This window comes from Salminus brasiliensis, chromosome 3, assembly GCF_030463535.1.
Source record: "Salminus brasiliensis chromosome 3, fSalBra1.hap2, whole genome shotgun sequence".
Classification (NCBI taxonomy): domain Eukaryota; kingdom Metazoa; phylum Chordata; class Actinopteri; order Characiformes; family Bryconidae; genus Salminus; species Salminus brasiliensis.
The window spans coordinates 8,354,062-8,379,610 of record NC_132880.1 but is presented as its reverse complement, the minus strand read 5'-3'; the positions used below and the strand labels follow the sequence as shown (position 1 = coordinate 8,379,610).

Below are 25,549 nucleotides of genomic sequence, written 5' to 3'. Positions count from 1 at the left end.
ATAAGCTTGGAGGAAAATGAAACAATTGACTGACGATGGACAGTGTTCTAGTGTTCCCATCGAGAAGATACTCGACCTATATGTACTTACAGTACAACAGGGCTCTAATCATATTGCTTGCTGAGTGTTGTGACTCTGGCTTCTGTCTGAATGTTGATCTGGCTGCTTGAGTTAAGATCAGATATAAGGAGGTCTGTGGTGTGGTCTCTGGTGGTTCGTTTCAGCATAACTATGCTGCAAAGGCTGTATACATAGTCATATACGTACATGCTATTCAGCTCACAAAAGCAGCAGTGCACATAAGCACCATCCCTATGTACTTTTATTAGAAATGCTTACTCATCTATATGTACAAACTTATATTTAGCTGCTGGGCTGGCTCATCCTCTAATGCTGCTCTTGTTTCCCGTCACTTCCCCACAGGTCACAGAATGAAGGAGGTCTCCCGTCAGTAAAATGATTCATAGCGGAAGCTACCTCAGCCATAATCAAGTGGAAAGTGACACAGTACCTACAAGACATCTGTCACCAATGACACTTCTGGTGAAGAGAACTTTGATCCAGGACATATGACTAAAGTGGACCCAGATTTACTAGGATCTAACAAATTGGGTGACAGATAGCAGCACAGAGGATCATTTCAGCATTGATATGGAGGTCGAGCGGCAAGAAGTCACGACAAATGACTCCCTCTCCAAGGCCACCCGTAACGATGCAGATGAGGAGAAGAGTCAAGGCCATAACTGTGAACTCTGTGGCAGGACTTTCCCCTTCTTAAGCTCCCTGTCCCAGCACATGAGGAAGCACACTGGGGAGAAGCCATACAAGTGCCCCCATTGCCAGCATCGCTCAGCCCAGAAAGGCAGTCTGAAGGCTCACATCCGTAGCCACAAGCTGGATGGCGTGAGTCAGAGCCCAGCGGGCGATGAGGAGGAGGCAGGAGATGAAGGGGATAAGGAAGGAGGGGTACCTGAAGAGCAGGGTGGTTGCTCCAGTCCAACCGAAAGTACCTCTGCCTGCAATAAGGTCGTCAATGGCGAGGAAGCCAGTAAGGCCAGAAAAAAGGGGGTCAAAAAGGAGAGGACGTCCAACGAGGGAGGCAAGCAATGTTCCCTGTGTAGGAAGAGGCTCCGGAGTCAGGCCGAACTCGAGCAGCACATGCAGGACTTCCACGATGCCTTGCAGGAGGAGCAGTTGCAGGGCCGAATCGGCAAGCCCCATCCTGTGGAAGAAGAATCCCCCATGGAGGAAGGCCCCAGCATGGAAGAAGCAGAGAAGGAGAACGAGCTCGGCAAAGGAGACTTTCCATGCGACCAGTGCGATCAGGTATTCACTCAAGCCTGGTTCCTCAAAGCCCACATGAAGAAGCACCAGAGCACGCTTGATCACGGCTGCCGCATCTGCGGCCGGCGCTTCCGCGAGCCCTGGTTCCTGCGCAGCCACATGAAGACCCATGGCACGAAGGCCAAACCAAAGAGTGACTCTGAGCCGCCTGCTACCGTCAACGATGTGGCACAGGACGAAGCTTCGCTGGTTAACGAAGTATGCCGGTATGAACTGTGCGCCAGGTGTGGAAACTTCTTCCATGACCGCAAGAGTCTGCGACTGCATGAGCGAGTCCACAACAATGCAGAGCAACCTGTTAACAAGGGTGAAGATCCTTTATCTCCTGTTACCAAGAGACGCTTCCTAGAGTGCCTGAACCTCAGAGCAGCCGGTGAGACAGAAAAGCTTTCGGAGGGGAGCCTTGGCAAGAGAATCCCAGAGTTGGACCCTGTGAGCAGTTACCAGGCTTGGCAGCTGGTCACCAGGGGCAGGGTGGTGGAGGTCTCTGAGAAGGGCTTGGGTTGGGAAGAGAGGCTAGCAGATGCCGACGTGGCCTACGACAGGGAGAAGGGCGAGTATGTGCTACTGAGACAAGAAAAACGGAAAAAACAGTTGGATGCCTCCTTAAGTAACCCCAATAAGAAGAGGCGAGGGACAGGGACACAGGGTTCAAGTAATGCCAGCAACAATGCTGACCAGCCGAGAAACAGCGGGCAGGCATCCACGGGAGAAGGAAGCGCTGAGAGTTTGAGCGATTCTGAGTACCGTCCCTCACCCCGCCACGGCCGGAAGAATTCCCAGAACAAGACCTCAGAGTGCTTGGAGTGTGGAAAAGGCTTTCGAACTCAGCAACAGATGGTGATACACATGCTCATAAGACACGGAGGCATGGGAGACAGCATGAATGGGGTTTCGCTGCAAGAGAGTCTCTTTGCTAAAAGGCAGCCCAGTCTTTCTAAATCTGGGGATTCTACAGCAGATTTAAAGGACCAAAGTCAGAGAACACAACCTGAAGGTACTGGTAAGAGAATTTCTTCTGATGCCTTATTTTATCGCAGTGACCTTGCGGCTTTGTTGTATGTATGTATTGATTCAGAAAGTGTATCGTAAGCAGTCTAAAGCCACGAGAAATTGGAAAAGCTGGAGATAAAGCTTGTTTACACTACAGAAGGGAGGACTGTGAGAGTGGATGTATGTATGTGTAAATAAATAGGATATATACATAGGATATATACTCCACCACTGGTGCATTTATTCCCTGGATGACCAGATATGGCACTAAGGTGACGGATTTATGATAGATAATACATGGCAGGCTTAGACTTAATATCTGTAGACAGTCTGTACAGAGGTACAGCGGCATTTCCTTCTGTTTGATTTTGCTAGCTAAACTGAGCAGCAGCATCATTGTGTATGGATCTATAATCGCTGTCATGCAAAAACCTTTTAGTAAAAGTCAGTGCAAGATTTTATTAGTCATTTTTATGCATTTCTATGGGTTCATTCATCATGAAATGTAAATTATTATCAATTATTCAAAAAAGTTAAAAGCTGCAAAAATGGACATATAGTTTGTGTGAAATGACAACAGTGTGAGAGATTCAAATTATATATATTTAAAAAATAAATACTAAATAATAATGATAAAATAAGAATAAAATATATAAAATATATAAAAAAAATAAATAAAATTATTCTAAAATGGCAAACATTCCTATCTTTAAACACAAGATAATGTAGAGAAATGTTGTTAAAAAATCTTGGACCATATAAACAAAAGAATTATATTGTTACTAGTTGCTGAAGAACCATCACCAATGCTACCCTATGATGCAATATACCTTTCCCAGGCTTTACCTGTGCAAGCCTTTTCAAAACATTTGCTTTAATCATTGGCTGTGTGATCCAGTCCCTAAATAATGGAGCAGGGAGACATCTTGTGGGGAAATGCTGAAGCACGGCTGAAACTGCAGCAGTGGCTCATACAGTTATAGCACTGCTGCTGCTGCTGTTCTTGTATGATCTGATCTAAGGAACTTTTTACTTTATATATTTTGTCTGTAAGTATATATATATGCATGAATGCAGACACCCCTTCTGATTGGCGACTTAAGCCTATTGTTTGCACAGCCATGCAGCTATGTAAAGCACATGTAAGGCCTTTAGTGTATAACCTCCATAGAAAAGCACTGCCACTAGAAAGAGACACACCGGAGCTGCTGTGGTTCAAAGTAAAAGGTGAGGAACAGGGATCAGACTGTGAACAGACTTTTTTTCCCCTTAAATCAAGTTAAAATTGTACTACATCCCAAAAGCCATTCATTTTGGTATTTTTCTTATTCTAAAGCCTAGGTTACATAATGGTGTACACTACTAGCCAACAGTTTTAGAGTCCACTGGCAGTGTTGCATAGCTGCATTTCTTCTTTTGCCATCTTAGCAATGACCAACTAAAAGACTCAGACCTGCAGATCTTAGTCTTCTCTTGACAGTTGAAACTGAGACTCTGCATTAAGGTGAGTTATAAGATGTTATGTGAGTCACCTATCAAGTTGTTGACTCTCTGAAACCGGTCTTTTCTGCACCAGACATCTCTGATTTTCTCCAGTTTCCAAGAGTCTTTTGATGGTGTAGGAAACTGTACTCTCCACACTTACTATTTCCTTGTAATTTAATCTAAAGGAAAGCCCTACACTTTCCTTTACCAAGACTTGTAATGGTCTGTATATGTTTCTTTGTTAAGTGTCTTGTTCTAGACATTATGATCAGTCAACAGTGCAATCCAGATGACCAATGTTGTTTAAATACTGCAGTAGAAAGTGCAGTTATGCAGTCTGCTTTTATGCCAACAGGTAAATGAAAAAAGGGAATCTCCAAAAAACTCTCTTAAAACCTTTCAGTGAAAGTCAATGCAAAAAGAATTTATTCAAAGTCATTGTCATGCATTTCCATTGGTCCACTCATCATGAAATGTTGCGGATTCAAATTATGTCAAACAGTTAAAAAAGGGCGAAAATGCAACGATTTTCAAAGCTCACGTCCTCTACAGACTACACAATTCTGCCATTTTTCAGAAACATAAATCGAACATTCTTATCTTTAACACGTTAATGTAAAGAAATGTTATTTAAAATAATTTCTAACAATTTCTAATGACCAACTCATCATGAAAGTTTTACATGTTAAAGAATGTAGAAGAAAACTAAACTAAAAAAATACTAAAAGACTATAAACTAACCACAGTGAGGATAATTAATATTTGTGGGGGAAAAGTAACATATTGTCTTTTACATATGGATGTAAAGAAATTTTATGTTTATATTTTGTATTTTTGAAAAAAAAATCCATATGCAGAACAGGCTTCTGATCCTTTCTTGGTCTTTAAAAAATGCACAATAATAATTAATTATTTGCCTATGTTTATATTTGCCTAGATGTGGTGTGTGCAAAAGCAATGGCACATTGACTATGTTGTCTTTTTTCAGTATGTTGAGAAATTGTGTGTTAGAAATCAGAAAAAAGGAAATTGGTCTTCCCCCAGCCCCAGCAGTTTACTGCTTACCTTTGTACCATTAGAGAATACTGGTGTTTGTACCATCACAGGTTATTAACTGCACATTAGGTGCTTAAATGTCTGTTAAATTTGAAAAAATGGGGACTTCAGATGACGTCAGTGGATTCAGCTTATGGCATACATTTCTTAATTTGCTGCGACAAGGCCGATTTTATTTTATTCATGTGCTCAGTCCTACTTCCCACTTCTGTTTGTGCACAAACTCCCATGAAAACAGCTGCAGCTGATCTTACTTTGCCATATTGCTAACAGGCCGCGACCTGGCTTAAATCCGAGCAGCTGGATGGCCTGTTTACAGTTATTGCTGAGCATTAGCAGCCCTCTGATTTGTCTGATTTTCTGCTTGTTTCACTGTGGGCTCAGAAGCCCTCTTTGCATGATGCTATTTTTAGGATTTCCTGTCTCAGGAAGACAACCCTTGAAGATTTCTTTTTTTCGTGTGTGCGTGTCCTTTTTTTCCGCTCTCTTCCCTTTTCTTCACTGCCTTTTTGTCAAAAAAGTACCCAAGAACAGAACTCTGAAATTGCTTTCACTTCAACAATATCATAACTTTGCTAAGTGATCATTTTGGCATGTAAAGGTTTTGGGACATGTGTTTATTAGGTATGTTAGTGGATATTTAAGGTATAAATACTATGTATGTGACTTTGGTTGGAGCGTTAAATGCTTAGATGCTGTTTTTAAAGCCTATTTACAACCCTTTTGAGAAAAAAGAGCCCTGCTCTGATTGGCTGGTTTGACCAGGCAAGTGCTAGAGGGGTATAAAGCCCCCCCAATCATTGAGCTGTGGAGCAGGGGAACTAACTGTGTTCTCTGGAATGATGATAGGTTGGTGCCCTATCCAATACTTTTGGGATCAGTTGGAGATGATGAGGTGGGGTGGTGATCATCCAACATCCAACATCCTCACTAACACTCTTGTTGCTGAATGCAATCAAATCCTTACAGCAGTGCTACTCGAAAATCTAATAGAAAGCAGGACAGTAGAGACAGTTACTCCAATAAAAGCAGGATAAACTAAAAAAAAAATGGGCAACATGACAATATTTTGTCATACCGTAATAAAAATGTATTATAGTGATACACAATATGCTTTTCTAAGTATATTGAGGATACTGTTAGTGCTTAATTAATACTGATCTACTTTAGGTTTCATTACAAACAGTGTAATTAGACTGGTTTAATTAGATGAAGTGCAGCAGATGCTGAGTATAAATCAATGTACTTAGTAGTTTTTATGAATCTGTTGCCACTGATGTAATTAGACTGTGATTACATGTATCATGATAAATATTGCAAAATATCTTGAAAAAAGTCTTTACATATGGTGATATAGTATTTTTACCATATCGCCCAGCCCTAAACCCTTTATTTGGGATAAAAAAAATAAAATAAATCAATGATCTAGTGTCCCAATACTTTTGTCCATATAGTGTATACATTTGTAAAACCTGAAGTTATGCCTCTAGTGCACATGAATTCAAGCAAACATTGTCACTTGTCTCCTGCTCATAATAGCACTGTTTTTCTAAGGAATTACGGGGAAATTACCTCTAGGATGTAATAAAACACAAGATTTAATATTTCAAAAAATTAACACTTAAAATATGAACACAAGACACATGTTTAGGTACTCTGTATTGTTGCTAAACCAAACAGTGAATCCTATCAAGACCCTACTGTTTTGCATTTAACAGACTTTATCGTTACACCCCTTATTGGCGGTTACGTGTGTTAGCAATGGGTGCAGAGTAGCTCAACTCACTAATTAGAAGGAGTGTGTAGAAGCTTTTGGGCATGTAAAGGTTTCAGGAAATGCGTTTATTAGGTATGTTAGTGGTTATTTGAGGTATAAATAGTACGTATGTGACTTTGGTTGGAGTGTAAAATGCTTAGATGCTGTTTTACAACCCTTTTGAGGAAGAAAAGAGCCCTGCTCCGATTGGTTGGTTTGACTGGTAATGCCAGGCAAGTGCTAGAGGGGTATAAAGCCCCCCAATCATGGAGCTGTGGAGCAGGGGAACTAACTGTGTTCTCTGGAATGATGGTTGGTGCCCTATCCAATACTTTTGAGGTGAGTTGGAGATGATGAGGTGGGGTGGTGATCATAACCAAACCTTTTTTTCATCTTTGCTTTTTTTCTTTTTGTGTTGAAAGCCACTCCACACCAGACACATCCATGTATTTTGCCATAACTTCCTGAACTGTGCCTGCTTCCCTTTTTTTCATCCCAGAATCTGGGAAAGGCTGTTTTAGTGAGCCTTTTCAGATGCAGCCAGCTTCCAGTGCTTAGCTCCAGTAGCCTGATCTGAACACTGCCTTTCTGAGCTCCAAAATCAAACCACATTTCTATACAAACTGACCAGAATACACAAAAGAAATCACCGAATTTCAAAAAAACAAATATTTTGAGCACTAAATGCCCCTGAAGTGGTTCAGAAGTATAGGCCTTTGGGGTCTGGGGTTAAAACAACAAACAAAGTTAGGGGTGAATACGTTTCCAGACGCCTGCTCACCAAATGATCCTTCTCTGTAACTCAATTTGCTCAAGTCCTTTCCCGTCATAATCAGGCTTTAACACAGGGCTTGAGGTCAGTCTTCAGAGGGGTGTTTAATGCATGGGAACGGTCATAATGGTTAGACCTGTGAATGGTTTCTCTGAGAGGACCTCCCACTGCGATTTGGCTGAGCAGCAGCACCTCGGAGGCTGAAAGAAAACTGCGTACAGTGGCCACTCTAAGCCACAAATACAAACCAGATGGCACGGAGAGAGAGAAAGAGAGAGAGAGAGCGAGTAAGAGAAGGCTACCGCTGGTTCACAGACAACCCGAATGTAAACAAACATCTCCCTGACAGATGAGGGAAGGTGGGTCCACACTGTGTTCCCAGGCCCTGCTCAGTTACTCCCTCTTATGCCTTCCTTATGTTCTGCTCCCAGCCGAATGTGTGGGAGGATGCAGCTACTGTTCTCACACCGACCGCTGTTCTGTGGCTTACATGCTTGAAGGGACTGCTTGAATGCAACACTACAGCATAGTTGCCTTTACAGTGCTTTTTTGTGTGCAATTTGCATCTAAATAAGTATGTATCCGGTGGACATATGTGACATATAACAGCAGGTAATAAAGTGACTGTCTGTCTGATGTGAAATGAGGCCTAAGATTTTGTTACAAATCTGATAACTATATCTAAATATGTAGAAATATCTAATCCACATGTTTTTTCTCTGTGAAATAACAAAGAAATGCTGTCAAACTAAATAAAACCACAGGGTCTAAAAGGAAAAGTACCTAAAGAATATCCCCAAATGCCTGAAAAACAAGGGCAATACAATCTTAAGGGAAGCACAGCATTCAGCTTTCAGTTCTTAGGCCTCATCGGTGCATGAGGAGATGTTTTTTCCGCAGTGAAGTGCTGCCATCTTGTGGTCAAAGGCTTGTCTCACCTTCTGGCCACATAATGAAAGCATTAGATTGGTGAAGTCTCTAGTGCAGAAGTGTTATTTTTTTCTGTGCATTCCCCTTTTGTCCTAAATGGTTAAAAATGACCCGAAGACAGGGTCTGTGTACCCTGTTATTGTGAAGTTTTCATGGAAGTACGAACAAAAGCAACGTCTCACTTTCTCTACTGTTGCGACATTAAATTTCAGTTGAAGTCATTCAGTTTCAAGCAAAAAAGATCATTCAGGGGTTTTCTCTACTGTTAAACATGGTGGTGGGTGATTTTAACAGAAGTTTGAAGTTTGTTTTAACTGCAGTTATCTGGAAATTGCTGACCTTCCCAGTGTTGTTCTCAGCGCTTCAGTCAAACTGTTACTCAGTGGACATCTCTGGTGGGCTACTTTTAAAACTACAGGTGCTACACAAGATCCTTTAAGACACTTTAAGTCATTAAATTTCAGTTGAAGTCATTCAGTTTCAAGCAAAAAAGATCATTCAGGGGTTTTCTCTACTGTTAGACATGGTGGTGGGTGATTTTAACAGAAGTAGCTTGAGGTTTTATTTCAACTGCAGTTATCTGGAAATTGCTGACCTTCCCAGTGTTGTTCTCAGCGTTTCAGTCAAACTATTACCCAGTGGACCTGGGATCTCTGGTGGGCTACTTTTAAAACAACAGGTGCTACACAAGGTTCTTTAGGACACTTTTAACCACTTTTGTTTCCTTAAAGAACTTTTCCTAATCAAGAGAAGATTCCTTAAGCCTTTGAAAGGTTTTTCACAATCACAGGTGGCTTTGGTTCTTTATGGAAACAAAAGGCATCACCCAATGATCCTTTTTTAGGATATTTATTTTAAATTTTTATTTTATTTTAAAAGTGTATGAAGTGTATGTATTGTTAAGTATTTTTTTTATCTGTAAATACTCATCTCTGTTTTTTCTGCATTTTTTCTGCAGACATAAAGCCATACACCTGCGACCACTGTGACTTCATCACCTCCGACCCATCTGCCATGACGACCCACATGCATGTCCAACACGCAGCTATCAGGGACTGGGGTCAGAGGCGTGAGGCCTTAACCAGCACGTTTAGCCAAAGCAACAGTCCTTCCACCAGCCACGAAGGCTTCCCCAGGCTGAGGAACGCCCTGCTGCAGCAGCCGTACTGGCCCTACACCACCTCTACCCACCTGGAAAAGGCGGCAATAAGCAGCACAACTACTCTCTCCAAGAACAGCGAGGGGAGAGGGGCAGAGAAGAGCAAAGGACATGAAGATGTCACTTCTGAGAAAGCCGATGCCTGTCTGTTGAATCTCTCTGTGGAAGTAGATAACCCGAAAGAAGGTGAAGTGCAGAAAAGACTGGTCAGGCACCAGTGCCCATACTGTTCTCATGCTACGCTGTACCCTGAGGTTCTGTGGATCCACCAGAGGATTGCGCATAAAGTTGACAGCGCCACGCTGGCCCCCAAGTGGGCACCCAAAAATGGCCTCAAGGCACCCAAGTCGATCCTTGATTTCAAGAGGCGCACTGGACCACCTCCGTTTCTGGAGGGCAAGGACTGCCCTCCGCTGCCCCAGACACGCACATTCCGCACAAGCCCTCCCGAATCCGGGCCCACAGGGACAAAGAAACTCAAGCCTCAAAACAGTACTTGTGAATCCAGCCACTCACAAAGCAAGGCTGGGCCGGTCGGGGGATCGGCACATACCTCTAAACACAAGGCCAGCAAGTCCCGGATAGATGAGGTCAGGAGCACCAAAAGCAAAATGGAGGTCCACCAACACATTGCTACTTCTACAAGTACAGCAAGACCAACAGCAAGTCCCCGAAAGGCCGGAAGTCCAAAGACCGGAAACAGGGTGATGGAAAGTAGTTTGCTACCCCAAGAGGGACTGCGCTTCATGCTGTCTAGCAAGCACAATGTCTCAGAGCAGAGGAGTCCCAAATCCCAGGCTGTGCAGACCCCCAATCGATCTGAACCTCAAGCACAAGACACACAGACCCCTGCAGGACATGACCCTTGGGGTAGACTAGGCCTGGCTGGATCATCTTCTCACTCCCAATCCAAGAGACAGCAAACGTCTGACAGTCCGGAGGCTTTTACGGACATCTTCAGTTTCTTGAAAAGCTGCAGCCCTCATGACCTGGCCACCCTTTACCATCACTGGGGCTTCAGTAACGTCATGATGGAGCAAGCAGGTAAGAGAGAGAATACAGAATACTGCTGCTAATCCATTGGTATGTCTAAGTGGAGTAGGGTTTCGGTCAGGTATGGTCGATATAGCAAATAATATAATATAATATTCTTATATATTCTTGAAGACATCGAATTCTATTCTATTCTATTGATTATTGCCAATAGAATAGGACTCTTTGGACCAATTAAACATGAACCTATTGGCACCATGCCTAATGCTAGACATGGGCTAGAGGCGTATTAAGCTGTGCACTGAAATGATGGTGTTCAACCCAGTACTTTTGGAATGAGTTGGGGAGTTGGGGTGAGGTGGGGTGGTGTGCTTCCAAGATCCTGACCTCTTGTCACTGGATGTAATTAAATCCTCACAGCGATACTCTAAAATCTAGTAGAAAGCCTTTCCTGGACAGTAAAGAAACAATAAACAAGCAGGTGTCCAAATACTTTTCTTTTCTAAAAACCCTTTAAAATGGTTCTATATAGTACCAAAATGGGTTCTACTATTATTAAGAGACATAAACCTCTTTTCAGAACTATATAGAACTATATAGAGTGTGTAAATATAATCTCAATATGGTCATTTCTACATCTAGAGACTTCCTTTTGGGCTTTGAAGCAATAATTGTCTGCTTATCTGCAGACCTGCCTGCTTGTGATTGGACTATAACTGTGATCAGTGTAAAACATATGACAACATTATACATAGAACCGCACATGCCGCAGTGGTGGCTCAGCGGTTAGAGCGCCGGGATATCGATAACAGGGTTGTGGGTTCGATTCCCGGGCTCGGCAAGCTGCCACTGTTGGGCCCTTGAGCAAGGCCCTGCTCCCCGGGCGCTGGAGTTGGCTGCCCACCGCTCTGGGTGTGTGTGTGTACTCACTGCCCCTAACACGTGTGTGTGAGTGTGTGTTCACCACCAGATGGGTTAAATGCAGCGGACACACTGTACAGTGACAAATACGTGCACCTTTATCATCATGACTGCAGTCCATGCACAGTTCACAAATAGGTGCAGCTTCATGCCATGCACAGTTCACAAATAGGTGCAGCTTCATGCATTTGCATAAAGAGGGCATCGGATCCTTGCATAGATGAATCAAGCAGCTTGAAGATTTCCAACACATTTACTACACTTCAAGTCAAATTATGGCTTGTCTCAGTATCTTCACCCAGTGACACATGGGTAACATGTAACCCAGCCATAGATAACAATACCTCCTGGTAAACTGGTTCAAAGGGAATCTGCTTGATTCCCTAAAAGATCTGTTGTTCAAAACAGCTGAATGATTCATTCCTGTAGAGTGGAATTGTTGCCGCTGCTGGTAGACCCATAAGACCATATGCTTGCATTCACCTGCAAATTCAGCTACTTACTTGATACTATGGCCTTTGGCACATCCAAATGCAATCACTCCTGCTTTGAGATCCATTTTCCACACAACGAACGAGACACTTCGCTTCTCAGTCTATGAATCCTGTCACACACCACACATGTATTTATAGCCCGACCATCCTCGTGCAGCGCCATCTGCAGGTGCCTAAAGTTACTACCACCTTAAACATGAAAGATGACTGTCTTTTGTGTCAGGGGAGCTTATTATAAGTCTTAGGGAACTAATGGGCATCAAATCCTAAGAGTCACTCATGTACGGATTGTTTTGTCAAATTCCCTGCTTTATCCTTTCATCCTTGTCACGGATAAACAGCAGTTTTGTGACTGGTTTAATCCAGGGTGGGTACAGATTTACAGGTTTACAGTGTTGAGACGGGACACCATCCCTCAATTATTTATTTCCACCAAGCTCAAATTAAAAAATGAGGCGGAAGTATTCCCATGCAACATGAACTCATGAGCTCCGCACATACACAGTTTCTACAGCTATGCAGCTACACACACACACACACACACACACACACACACGCACGTGCGCGCACACGAAAGGTTAATGGAACTATTGAGTAATGTCTTCATCTTTATGCAAACTCTCAAAGTGTGCAAAAACATTTCAGACAGCTATCGCTGAGAGGCATTTCTGGCTTTAAACAACATGCTTCCAACGCCATGGCAGGCAATCTCTGAGGGCCCGCAGTGCCTGGATGCTGCAAATATGCAAAGTAGCATAGAGAGGGAGAGCTCGCGCGCGCGCGAGAGAGAGAGAGAGTGAAAGAGCAAGAGGAGTCAAATTAAGCCACCAGCTGCTTTGAAAAATGGTGATTACTGAATCTCTATTTTCTTTTTTCTTTTTTTTTTTTTCCTCATCCACCTCCCCCCTATCCCCCCCCCCACCCCCCAACTCCACTTGCTCCCCTGTTCGAAGTCAATTTGCCGGGCCGCTGTTGGGCTGCCGCCGTGGTCTCTGGTGTTGAACCGCAGAGAGACAGAGGAAGTCTCTGTCAGCTGTCCGGCCCGATATCGTCAGGCTCCACTTTAGCCCTTTAAGTCACATACAATACAGTGACCTTTCCAACACGGTGCTCGGCTTTTGTCCGCGCCGTCCGCCGCTCTTCCTGTTTAGCGCAGCTCATGCATGCTAATAACTCGGTGACTCGTGTTGTGTGTGTTTTTTTTTCCTCCTAAGACTGGCCCCGGCTACCCGCTCTGCCACCAACACTCTCAGTCACGGCTCGTCGCCACGACAACGCGGGGCCGCCGGGGTCAGGGCAGGTAGGGCCACCGGGCGTCGGGTGACGGACAGGAGCCAAGGGGACAGTATTTGGGCTCGCATTGCACGCTCTACCTCTCTCCTTCTCTTCCTTTCTCTCTTTCCCTCTCCCTCTCTCTCTTGCTCTCTCTCTTTCTCTCTCTTTTTTTGGGCCCTGAGGGGGGAAGCGAAAAGGCCGGCCTCTCTGAGTCTCCACTCCTGTTCCCGTTACCTCGGCGGGCCCGTCTAATGCCACACGGGTGTCCTAGCGAATCGCCCGAGCGGATGAGGCTTGACAGAGCCAGAGCGACAGGCAGGAAAAGAGCATCCAGCTGCTCAGCGAGAGAGAAGAGGATAGAGAGAGAGAGAGTGAAGGAGAGGCAATGAGAGAGAGACTGGAGATAGAGAGCGAGAGAGAGAGAGAGAGAGGGAGAGAGAGAGAGAGAGAGGGAGAGAGTAGCACACCTGACACATGTGACACGGTAGCGCAGATGAGGGCACATCACAGGGCGAGGCTTTTAATTCGCGGTAATTTATGCTACCGTGTGGGGCTGTGTACACGTCAGCCTGTCAGGAGGGCCCGCGTGATGCAGCCAGACAGCTCCTCGTCCAGGCCCTGAAGGTAGCTCACATAATGACACATTAGACATACTAATGATGTTTGCCTCTCTCTCTCTATTTCTCTCTCTCTCATATGTTTTTTATACATGTTTTTCCCTTCAAATTTACTTTGCGTCCTCTCTCTCACCCTCTCTTGTTGTGTGTGTGTGTGTGTGTTGCAGGAATGGTGAGGTCAGGGCAACAACAGGGGGAGTACGTGTGTCCAGTGTGCGGGAAGAACTTTAGCCAGCCCAGCCATTACCGCACTCACATGAGGTCCCATACAGGTAAAATATTTATACAGACATGCAGTAATACAGGGGTGCACAGTGCAGTGGGTTTCAGCCTAGCATGACAATCAGGTCAAAATGATATTGTTACTGTCATAGCTAATATATATATTATTATGGAGGCAGATTTTTGGCCCACATGTAGTCAATAATGAATTATTTTTACATGGGCCAATCTGTCATGCTATATTATGGTAATGTAAGCCAAAATGTACACTCGTCCGGTATTTGAATGCACAGGAAAAAAAACTGGCGAATGATCTTTACAGTGTGTCAAACTTGATGAATGGGCCAATAGAAATGCCTCAAAACCACTCGGAATAAACGTTTTACATCGACTTCCACAGAAAGTTATTAGCATTCCTAATACATATTTAATGTTAAAATAGTAACTTTAGGAGAAACACATAAACACTCTCACTGAATAAGTGAATTAGACTTCTCTAACTCTGTTTCACATCAGATTATGATGTCATCCAATTACATGCAACATAACAACATCCAATTAAATACAATGTCACAATGTCATTCAATTACATACGACATAACGTCATCCAATTACATACAATGTAACATCAACCAATTACATACAGTGGAACATCATCCAATTGCATACAACATAACATCATCCAATTACATACAACATAACATCATCCAATTGCAAACCATGTAACATGAACCAATTATATACAACGTAACATCATCTAATTACAAACAACGTAACATCAACCAATTACATGCAGTGGAACAACACCTAATTACATACAATGTAACATCAACCAATTACATACAGTGGAACCTCATCCAATTACATACAATGTAACATCAACCAATTACATACAGTGGAACCTCATCCAATTACATACAATGTAACATCAACCAATTACATACAGTGGAATCTCATCTAATTACATACAACATAACATCATCTAATTACAAACAACGTAACATCATCGAATTACATACAGTGGAACATCACCCAATTACATACAACATAACGTCATCCAATTACATACAATGTAACAACACAATCCAGTTACATACAACATAGCATCATCTAATTACATATGGCATCCAGCTACATACAGTGTCATCCAGTTACACCCAATGTAACAATATCATCCAATTACACTCAATGTAACAACGTCATCCAATTACACCCAATGTAACATCAACCAGTTACATACGTCTTCCAGTTCCATACAGTGTGTACCAATGTCCTCTAATTACACACAATGTAACAATGCCATCTAATTACACACAATGTAACAATGTCATCTAATTACACACAATGTAACAATGTCATCTAATTACACACAATGTAACAATGCCATCTAATTACACACAATGTAACAATGTCATGTAATTACACACAATGTAACAATGTCATCCAATTACACACAATGTAACAATGCCATCCAATTACACACAATGTAACAATGTCATCTAATTACACACAATGTGACAATGCCATCCAATTACACACAGTGTAACAATGTCATCCAATTACACACAATGTAACAATGCCATGTAATTACACACAATGTAACAATGTCATCCAATTACACACAATGTAACAATGTCATCTAATTACACACAATGTAACAATGTCATCTAATTACACACAATGTAACAATGTCATCTAATTACACTCAATGTAACAATGTCATCTTACACACAATGTAACAATGTCATCTAATTACACACAATGTAACAATGTCATCTAACTACACTCAATGTAACAATGTCATCTAATTACACACAATGTAACAATGTCATCCAATTACACACAATGTAACAATTTCATCCAATTACACACAATGTAACAATACCATCTAATTACACACAATGTAACAATGCCATCCAATTACACACAATGTAACAATGTCATCCAATTACACACAATGTAACAATGTCATCTAATTACACACAATGTAACAATGTCATCTAATTACACACAATGTAACAATGTCATCCAATTACACACAATGTAACAATTTCATCCAATTACACACAATGTAACAATGTCATCCAGTTACACACAATGTAACAATGCCATCCAATTACACACAATGTAACAATGTCATCTAATTACACACAATGTAACAATGTCATCCAATTACACACAATGTAACAATACCATCTAATTACACACAATGTAACAATGCCATCCAATTACACACAATGTAACCACATTATCAATAACATGCAATATAACAATGCAGTGTAACAACTAAAACAGCTGGCACTTTCAAACGGTATAAACACAATGAGATTTTGGAGAAAAGGTTTATGAGATATGACAGTGACAGTATCCTTTAGTTTCAGCTACATTGCAAAGCTCAGGCCCACACAGTCCAAACAGCTTGTGTTTTGTGTGTGTGTATGTGTGTGTGTGTGTTTGGATATATGTGTGAGTGATCTCTCTGTCCTTGGACCAGGCAGTCTGTTCTTTTTTTCTTTTCTTTTTTTTTCTTTTCTTTTGTCTCCACAAACACATTTGTGTGTGTGACTCTGACCTGTGAAAAATTGTATACATTATTAATCAGATGTCACTTATGGAGATGTATTTGCGCATGCTAATGAGCTCAGCAGTTACCAGTCCAACATGATGTCCGTCAAAAGCGCACTGAGAGCGTGTCACAGTCCGTCACCGTGCCCCAGCCCAACCAGCCACGCTCAGCCGTCCCCATGGTGGACGCACACGTTTTCAATTAGGCCACATGAAGGTCAGTAATGAGATAATGGCATTAAGCTTAGCAGAAAACAAGAGTCTCCGAACGACACGGCAGCAGTTCTCTCTTGAAAAAAATAATATATATATATTATAAATATATAAATATAAGAAAAACACTAAAGGACGGGACTTAAGGGCATGTAGACAGCAGTCCGGATGCAAGAATCCACGCTCAGAGACATGACCACATCCAAGAGCTCCGAAGGGTTGGCTTGTGCTTGAAATGAATAAAGAAAAAAATAAAAGAACATCATTTTGGCTTCAAATACATATGGTCTTATAGACTCAAGTGTTCCAAAGTTCTGCGCCATCTGCTGTGTCTTAACTTTAGTTTACAGTCTTCAGTTTTCCACACAGGAAAGTCATTGTTCTGGGGCGGCACTGCATAAGCCTACCCGCTTATCGTTTCCATACTCTTATTAGTTTTCATATTTGGGCCTAGCGAATATAGAAAGACTTGTCTGATACGGAACATACTAAATATGTCATCACATTTCTCATAAAAAGTGCTGCATTTGATTTGAGGGCATTTCGTTATGTCGTTAAGTCAGTGCACTCAGCATTAAAGAGCCCATATATATGTTTTATAATACAATAGTAAACAAGCTTAGATTCTCAGTCTATACAGTCCATATTCACGTTACAAAACCCACCACATTTACATATTTTCACTGCCCTGCAAAAACCTTGTATCTCTGTTTTTGCCATTTTACATTTTTGGCGTAATGTGAATCTGGCAGGTGTTGTTTACATTGTGTCAGAATTTCATGATAAATGGGCCGACAGAAATGCTTCAAATGTTCAAGAATATTTTATTAAAAATAATTGGAAAATTGGAAAAAAAAAGAATTCCTTCTCTTGTAAATGTGCTGTTTTTTGGAGATACAGTCAGCCCATTCAGTCTACAGTTGGGTAGCCACACCCATTTGTAGTAAAGTTACAAGCTATATGACATTCTATACAGTTTCAGTCCAGACTGATTTTTGCATGAGGTGCAAAACACCTGTAGCCGGTCAGAACAGGAGAAGAGGTCATTACATAAATCACTTCATATGGCAGAAAACAAAAGTATCAGAACTGCACAGCATGTGTTTTACCCTTAAAAAGCAGTGGTAGTACCTTATTGATCATAAGATGGTGGGTTTGATACCCAGGTACACTAAGCTGCCACCGTTAGACCCTTATTCAAGGCACTGAACATTCTTTGCTTCAGGGGTGCCACAGTTTGGCTGACCCTGCTCTGACCCCAGCCCTGGAGTACATTGTACTAAAAAAAATAATAATAATAATAAAAATAAAAAGTATTTTAAAAAAAATAATAACATCATGCAGAAATGCATGAACCCTTCAAATTTATTTTACCAACAGGATGTTTCCCCTTTTTTTCATTTTATAGTTGTTGTTTTTTTTTTTTTGCTTGAATTTATTTATTTTTATTTTAATAAAAGTAAAATAAAATGCATATACACTCTGAAGCAGCATCTTTCATGAAAAAATAACAAGGTCATGCTCAATCAGTAATTACCTGGGCTAAACGGCCCCTCTTCACTGTTACTCAAGAGGCGCTTAGCTGAGCAGGCAGGCTAAGGAGTTCTTCCTCAGAACGTGAGAAGGTTGCTCGGGCTTGGCCGGCGCGATCCCCCCAGTGACAGAGGCCAAACGCTGCATTATACAGAAAGAGAGGCTGCTCTCTCTCCGCGCATGGAGTTATAATCAACGTCATCAGTGATCGCTCGCTTTCGGCGTGAGCGTCCAAATGAAACGGGGCAGGGGCCCCAGGCCTCCATTAGCATACGCACTAACTCTGTATGTCAGCCTAAATTGGTAGTTTCAGCTCACTGTCTGCCGCCGCCGCGCTAACCGCTGATGCTAATCTGAGGCTAATGTCGGATGAATCTCGCGCTCAGTCTTAAAGGGCTGCTACGTGTAGAATCCCTGCTTCTAAACCCTTACCCTGTTCACTTAAGACAACGTCACAGCAGTGGCATAGATCTGATGATGTTTTCTGCTGGTGCCTACTAGAAGACTGATAGTGTTGAACCTGCGAGTAATGATTATTAATATAAATGCAGTCTGACCATTGACTCCTTAGAGCTAATTGAGCTGGTTTCATTTTACCAGAGGAGGTCTGGTAATGTTGAATGTATGGGGCGTAACTGATGGATTCTGTAAAGTCAAAGTAGGGTAAAGTACGTCAATCAAAAATCGAACTTTCCTCAAATAAACCCAGATATGAATCAGTTCCGAAAGGCATAAAGTTTCAACATTTTTAGCAAAATCTTTGGGTGAAAAAGGAAAGGAGCACCATGCAAAAGTTTGGGCACCCCAAGAACTTTGAGCTCTCCAATAACTCACATATCTCAGACCTTAGTTAGCTTGTTAGGAATATGGCTTGTTCACAGTCATTGTTAAGGAAAGGCCAGGGGATGCAAATTACTAAGCTTTGTAAGGACTCCTCATCAGCCGCGCATAGCATTAGGCAGCTGTCTGGCTCTCTGAACATTAAAGTAATTGATGCCAACAAAGCAGGATAAGGCTATAAGTAGAGACCTGATCATTTTCAGCTAGAACGTTTCCTCAGCTCATGATGTAAATAACAAGTGGAGTTTAACAGGAACGGTGGATGTCATTCATGAAGATCGTGTTTTGCTTTGGGTCAGTAGCATTTAGTGGTTGTTTTTTTGACCAGGGTGCCCAAAACTGTGCATACCACAGTGTATATATATAAGTATATATAAGTATTGGGACACCTGCTTATTCATTGTTTCTTCCAAAATCAAGGTATAAAATAAGAGCCTATCCTGCTTTTGTTGGAGTAGCTGTCTCTACTGTCCAGTTAGGTCTTTCTGCCAGATTCTGGAGCATTACTGTGAGGATTTGACTGCATTTAGTGACAGAAGCGCTAGTCAGGTCAGGATGATGGATGATCACCACCCCATCTCATCCCTGTATTGCATGGAGCATCGCCATCATTCCAGAGAACACAGTTCCACTGCTCCATTTTGGAGATATTTCCCTAAAGTTGACCCCAAACCAACGAACAGCAGAGTGGCTATAGATACCTCAAAAATATATTACTCATCATTACTTAGAGTCTACTGCAGTCTGCAGTCATCTGTGGCTAAGAGTCCAAGTGAGTGTAATTAGCCTTGCTCTTTCTGGGTGGGTAGGATGGCCTTCCCTCTCCCCCATCATTCAGTTTGATGCTAGCCAACATTGGCATCAAACCTGGCAGTTAGCTCTGGCGTTAGCAGAGTGGCGGTTCAGATGGATTTGGCAATGGATTGATTAGGGAGGAAATTGGTGAAATTTCTGAAAAAAAGAAATTGACATTGCAGATTCATACTGGATTAAAATCACAGGTAAAATCACAGTAACTCACCAAATTACTGTACATGCCTAGGTGAAAGTGTCTAATTTTTTTTGGAAGTTTTACAACTGACTTAGTTCTTCTATGTTTGTGTTCTTAACTGGCCGCCTTATTCCCACAGCGTTATTAGAGTCCAATGGACTCCTGGGAACTGGAGTCCAACCTCTACAGAAGTCCCCTAACAAGTATGTTGCATTTTTCGTTTGATTGTTTTGGGAAGTGTGTGGCTAAATGTGTGTGTGTAGGCATATATGTGCATATGTGCTTTCATCTGGACAGGTCTCATTCATTCGTACCATCTTTGTCCACTGTGTTATGCAGTGATGTAAGTGGGGTCATCACCCGAGCTCGCCATGATCACAACTATGCCCAGCGAACTTAATTAATATATAAATATAAACTAAGCAGGTTTTTAGTTCGTACGTGCCAAACAGCGCTCTGTGAACAATCGGGAGGACAAATGGACTGCGTCGGCCTTAACAATCAGAGACGTGCCCCTGCCGCAGCGAGGGGGCCTTCTTTAATGAATCACCCCCTTTGCATGTGTTGCATGGTACGGCCGGGGCGAAATCAGGCAGAGAGGAAAGGTCAGATTAAATATGTATCCTAGCCTCGGCACAATGTACTGACAATAACCTTTAATGTAATTAAGTGGGTTGTGTTTTGGACGGGATTTCACTTTATTTTCCCCCGGGGAGCTGGGGCGGCTGCCCTGGGAGAAGTGCTCACTCTGGCTCAGACCTTATCATGCTGCTAGTGAGACTCAGCCTCAGATAGTCTTGATTAATAGTGTCTGTCTCGTGTTTTTTTTCCCCCTTTTTTTTACGAGACGTGATTTATGATAATGCCCCCCTTTTCCAGCCTCTCGGAATGACAATTATTTCCTCGTGGATAATTCATTCATTTTTCAAAAATAATAATATGGAGCAATTGAATGGCAGACTCATTTGTTTTGCTCAGGTGTGGGGGGATATTTTTATGCGATTGCGCGAGGGCGACGCTGTACATCAGTCTAATTAAACAGCGAAAGTGGGACCCGGACAATTATACCTGTGCCGAGGCTCCGGGAAAGAGAGAGGGAGGCAGAGAGAGTGAGAGAGAGAGAGAGAGAGAGAGACTGGCGTAAGGGAGAACGCTTAGATGGCACGTGTATGGTTCGCCTGTCAAGTTCGCCTTAGTGTCTCTCTCTCTCTCTCTCTTTCTCTTTCTGTCTCTCTCTCTCACTCTCTTTCTCTCTCTACAAACTTCACGCGCCCAGACTTTCGACATCCGCCGTCGGTATGACGTTCCGCGGCTCAGGGGAAGAAGATAGGCAGCGCTACTTGTGTCGGTGGGTTTTCGTGTGTTTCTACGAGCAGCTGACAGAAACAGAAAACAAAAGGCTGACGTCCCCTCAGGGGGAACAGTCAACCGTCTCCATATGGCATGTCATCAGCCCATCAATCATGGCTACGGCCCCTCCTATCCCATCCCCTCCACCTCCCCTCCCCTTCTCTCCCCGCGCTCCCAACCTGCCTCTGTTTTCTCCACAATCGCACACAAAAAAAGAAAAGTATCACTTTGACAACCAGCTCACCAGCCACCTTCAATCTCTCCCTCTCCCTCACTGTGTCTCTCCCCCCGCTGACCTCGGCCTGCCCTTGCATTGTGTCTTGTTCCAGGTGAGAGACCGTTCCGGTGTCAGTACTGTCCCTACAGCGCCTCCCAGAAAGGCAACCTGAAGACCCATGTCCAGACCGTGCACCGGCTCACCTTTGACAACACCCAGTACCCTGACAGGAGGCTCCGCCACGGCCCATCCGACAACCCCGAGCACCCCTCCAGCCCCGGAACGTCCCACCAAGAAACGATCTCCTAAGACCTCCTGAGGAGGCTCCTGCTCTACTCATGAATGTGTCCTCCCAAAGCTCTGTTAGATAGCTCTTCAAAGACATGCGTTGCTTAACGACACGGCTTTCCTTAGAACGTACAACGCTTAAGCGTTGCCTAGGTTTGTTCAGTTTTTTTTAGTTCTACTTCCTGTGTTTTGAAGTCTGAACCTTTCCCGGACAACAGCCTGAGGGTCCACCCGAAGCAGATGAGGCAAGCCGCCACCTTGCAGACGTAACAGCAACGGCATATTTACATGTTCAGAACATGCTCCCACCCTGAACTCACTTCAAACTTGAGAGGAAGACAACGTCTGCGCTGCACGTCACTCAGCTGTGTCCGAAACCCAGGAACGCCGGTGGATTCCCTACACACTTGAAATGCTGCTGCCGAATGCCTGGGGTGACAGTTGAAACTGGTAGCCTTAGCTTGTGTGCTTGTGTGTATGCTTGTGTTTGTGTGTTTGAGTGTGTGTGTGTGTGTGTGTGTGTGTGTGTTGTGTTCCATGTTCTACTCCTCAGGACTTCAGTTAGATACAGTTCCAAAGTCTGCATTCATTTTTTTTCCAGCAGCCATTTGGTTTTGGCACTGGTAAGGAATAATATGCAGGGAATTTGTTCGGGCAGACGCTTGGCATTATCAGCGTAATATGTCACAACATTCTGTATTATGAGTTCAGGGACTACGGTATGTGTACAATCTCCAGTATGTAAAAAAAAAAAGAGGCAGGAATTTTCATGTCAAGGTTTCTAAGTCCAGCGAGGGCAGTGTCCCGTGAAAAACGAAGGGCCAGTTTTTTTTTTTTGTTGTTTTTTTTTTTTTTCAAGCTAATTAACCCTAGTCTTAGACTTCTCGGGGACCGTCTCGAGACGTTTAGCTGTGTTTCTGAAGCTAAATCTATTATTAGGTCAAAGCAGATATGCAGATCTGTCCTATTTTGTGGTGGTGTCTTACGAACAAAGTCAGGAAATATAAAATATTGCATTTTCAGTTTGGATTTTGATGTAGCGTAGTTGACGTTTTTATGTTTTTTCTCTAATTTTTATTTTCTTGAAATCTGTTACTTCTAAGTATTGTATCCCAAAACCTCAAAAACCACAAAAAGAATAAAAAAAATATCTCATTTAAGTTGATGGCACATTAGGACTTAAAGCCATGGTGGAGTTTCTTTTGAATATTCAAGTTATTGCTAAAGGACTTTGGCTATAAATGTACAGAGCTGGGATTTCTCAGTTAAGAATCACCTTTAAATTATTGCATTAGAGATGCTTAGCTTATTGACTCCATTCAGATCTATAGATTAAGAGGTAGCGTGTTTTATAAGGACTCTTAACAAAGCTTTAGAATGCCATATTTTTAGAGGTTGAATACTTAAAGCAAAGAAGCTCATGGCCATATATTTCTATGAATGTTGGGTAATGTAATTAGGTATTTACCTATCTAGTTCTACACAGTTGTGTACGTTTGAATACATTCGTATATATATTTACGGCAGTCGATAACGAGCATTTATCTTAGGTTTAAAATTTCCTGATTTCATTAAATATATGTTGAATCCTAGAGTAAGAACTAATGTTTTTTTTTGTTTTGTTTTTCTGGTCCCACACTATTTAAGTGGTCCTTAAAAGTAAACCCGAATCCTGGTTGCAACACTGCACAGTAGGTTGTTCTTAACCCGGAAAGACGAAATTCCTGATAGTGTGCGCCCTCCATCGGTTTCCCGAAACCTGTAGGCATTGTTGGATGTAGAGTGGGACACAGTTAATCTAAGAGACATCCCAAAATTATCTCAAAACCTGTAAAAAAAAAATAATAATAATAACGAACCAAGACCATTGTTTATTTGCCAGACTAAAACGTAGGAATACTAAAACTCATTTAAGGAGTGAACTAGTATCAGTTGAAGGATTGATTTAAAAGAAAAAATACAATAGAACATTGTTTTCTCTTTTATGTTATATTAATTTTGTGCTTTTGAGTAGAGTTAGTTGAATGTATGGATTTTTTGTGGTATGAGTTTTATTTGGTTTTGTTCTCCAGATTTCTTTTCAGAATTCAACAGAATTACACAGAACTGTCAGTTACCATCCTTGGATGAATTTCATCTCATACACACTGTCCGCTGTTTAAGTTTTAAACCTCCCGAAATAAAGTTTACCTCTGATATTTCAACTGTAGCAGAGTTTATTTTTTTTTTAATTAAAAAAATTAAAGGTTTAGAAAAATAAAATCAGCCACCAGAATGGGGTGAAATGTGAACTCACTAATTTCGAGCATGGCTAGATTTTTGCTTTCGGACAGGCTGGTTTGAGTATTTCTAGAACTGCTGACCTTCTGGGATTTTCAGCATATCGGAGTTTATTAAAAATGGTGCAATAAAGAAAACGCACCCAGTGAGCATCAGTTCTGAAGTCAAGTGAGAATAGCCAGACTGGTTCACACTGACAGATTACGTTCCAGTAACTCCAGATAATCACACTGTTTCTCTTAAGTGAAACGTTCAGAAGGGACAACACGTCCAACCTTGAGGCTGATGGGCTACAACAGCAGAAGACCAGGTCAGGTTCCACTTCTGTCAGCCAAGAACAGAAAGCTGAGGCTGCAGTGGCTCAGCACAGGCTCACCAAAACTGGACAGTTAAAGACTGGAGAAACTTAGCCTGGTCTGATGGATCTTGGGTTCTGCTTAGGCTTGTTGATGGTAGAGTCAGAATTTGGGGCCAACTGCATAAATCCATGAACCTCACTTGTGTAAACAGTCCAGGCTAGTGGAGATGGTGGTGGATACCTATTAATGCCAATTAATCATTGTATTGAATCATTGAATTCCACAGCCTATTTCAGTGTTCTTGCTGCCCATGTGCATCCCTTCATGGCCACAGTTTACCCTTTCTATAAGAGCTATTTCCTGTATGATAATGCACCATGACCCAAAGCAAGTGTCATCTCAAACTGATTCCATGAACATGGCAATGAGTTCAGGGTTCTTCAGTGTTGCATCAGGGATGTGGTAGAATGGGAGAATGGCAGCGTGAAAGGGTTTTGATCTGCAGAAGTCGTGTGATGCAATCATGTCAACATGGACCAGAAACAAAAGGAAGGTTTCCATCACCTTGTGGAATCCATGCCATGAAGAATGGAGGCTGTTTTAGGAGCAAAAAGTAGCCTTTCCAGTATTAGCATAGCATTCTTCACAAAGTGCGTAGTGAGTCCACACATAATTTTATATATTTTAAATATTATGTTATATATTATATTTCATAATATTATATATTTTATATATATAACTAGCCCCTTAGTCTTATACCACCTAGAGTAGAGGTACTTAATTATGCTATCTAACAGGTCCACTTGCCACGTTTCCACTGGGTCGAAGGTCTATAGAGGACAAACAAGCGATCCCACAAAGTACAAAGCAAAGCTGATGACCAAAGTATACTTCTCAAAAAATCAGACGTACACTACATGGACAAAAAATTGCTGTGAGGATTTAATTGCATTCAG

General features: G+C 42.2%; 1 protein-coding gene across 5 annotated transcripts in view; it reads left to right on the top strand.

The window, feature by feature from the left end:
• The window catches only part of znf516 (zinc finger protein 516), a 66,061-nt gene extending 41,843 nt beyond the window's left edge, over positions 1 to 24,218 (top strand). For 3 of the 5 annotated variants that reach the window (XM_072675354.1, XM_072675355.1, XM_072675356.1), the window contains exons 2-5: positions 424 to 2,347; positions 9,295 to 10,539; positions 13,963 to 14,067; positions 21,839 to 24,218. In XM_072675354.1, the coding sequence (XP_072531455.1) occupies positions 652 to 2,347; positions 9,295 to 10,539; positions 13,963 to 14,067; positions 21,839 to 22,035 (3,243 nt within the window). In that variant the 5' untranslated portion in view covers positions 424 to 651 and the 3' untranslated portion in view covers positions 22,036 to 24,218. Of the gene's footprint in view, positions 1 to 423; positions 2,348 to 9,294; positions 10,540 to 13,962; positions 14,068 to 20,298; positions 20,363 to 21,838 lie in introns of all 5 variants that reach the window. The other 2 variants (XM_072675358.1, XM_072675357.1) reach the window with 2 other exon arrangements.
• The last annotated feature ends 1,331 nt before the right edge of the window (positions 24,219 to 25,549 follow it).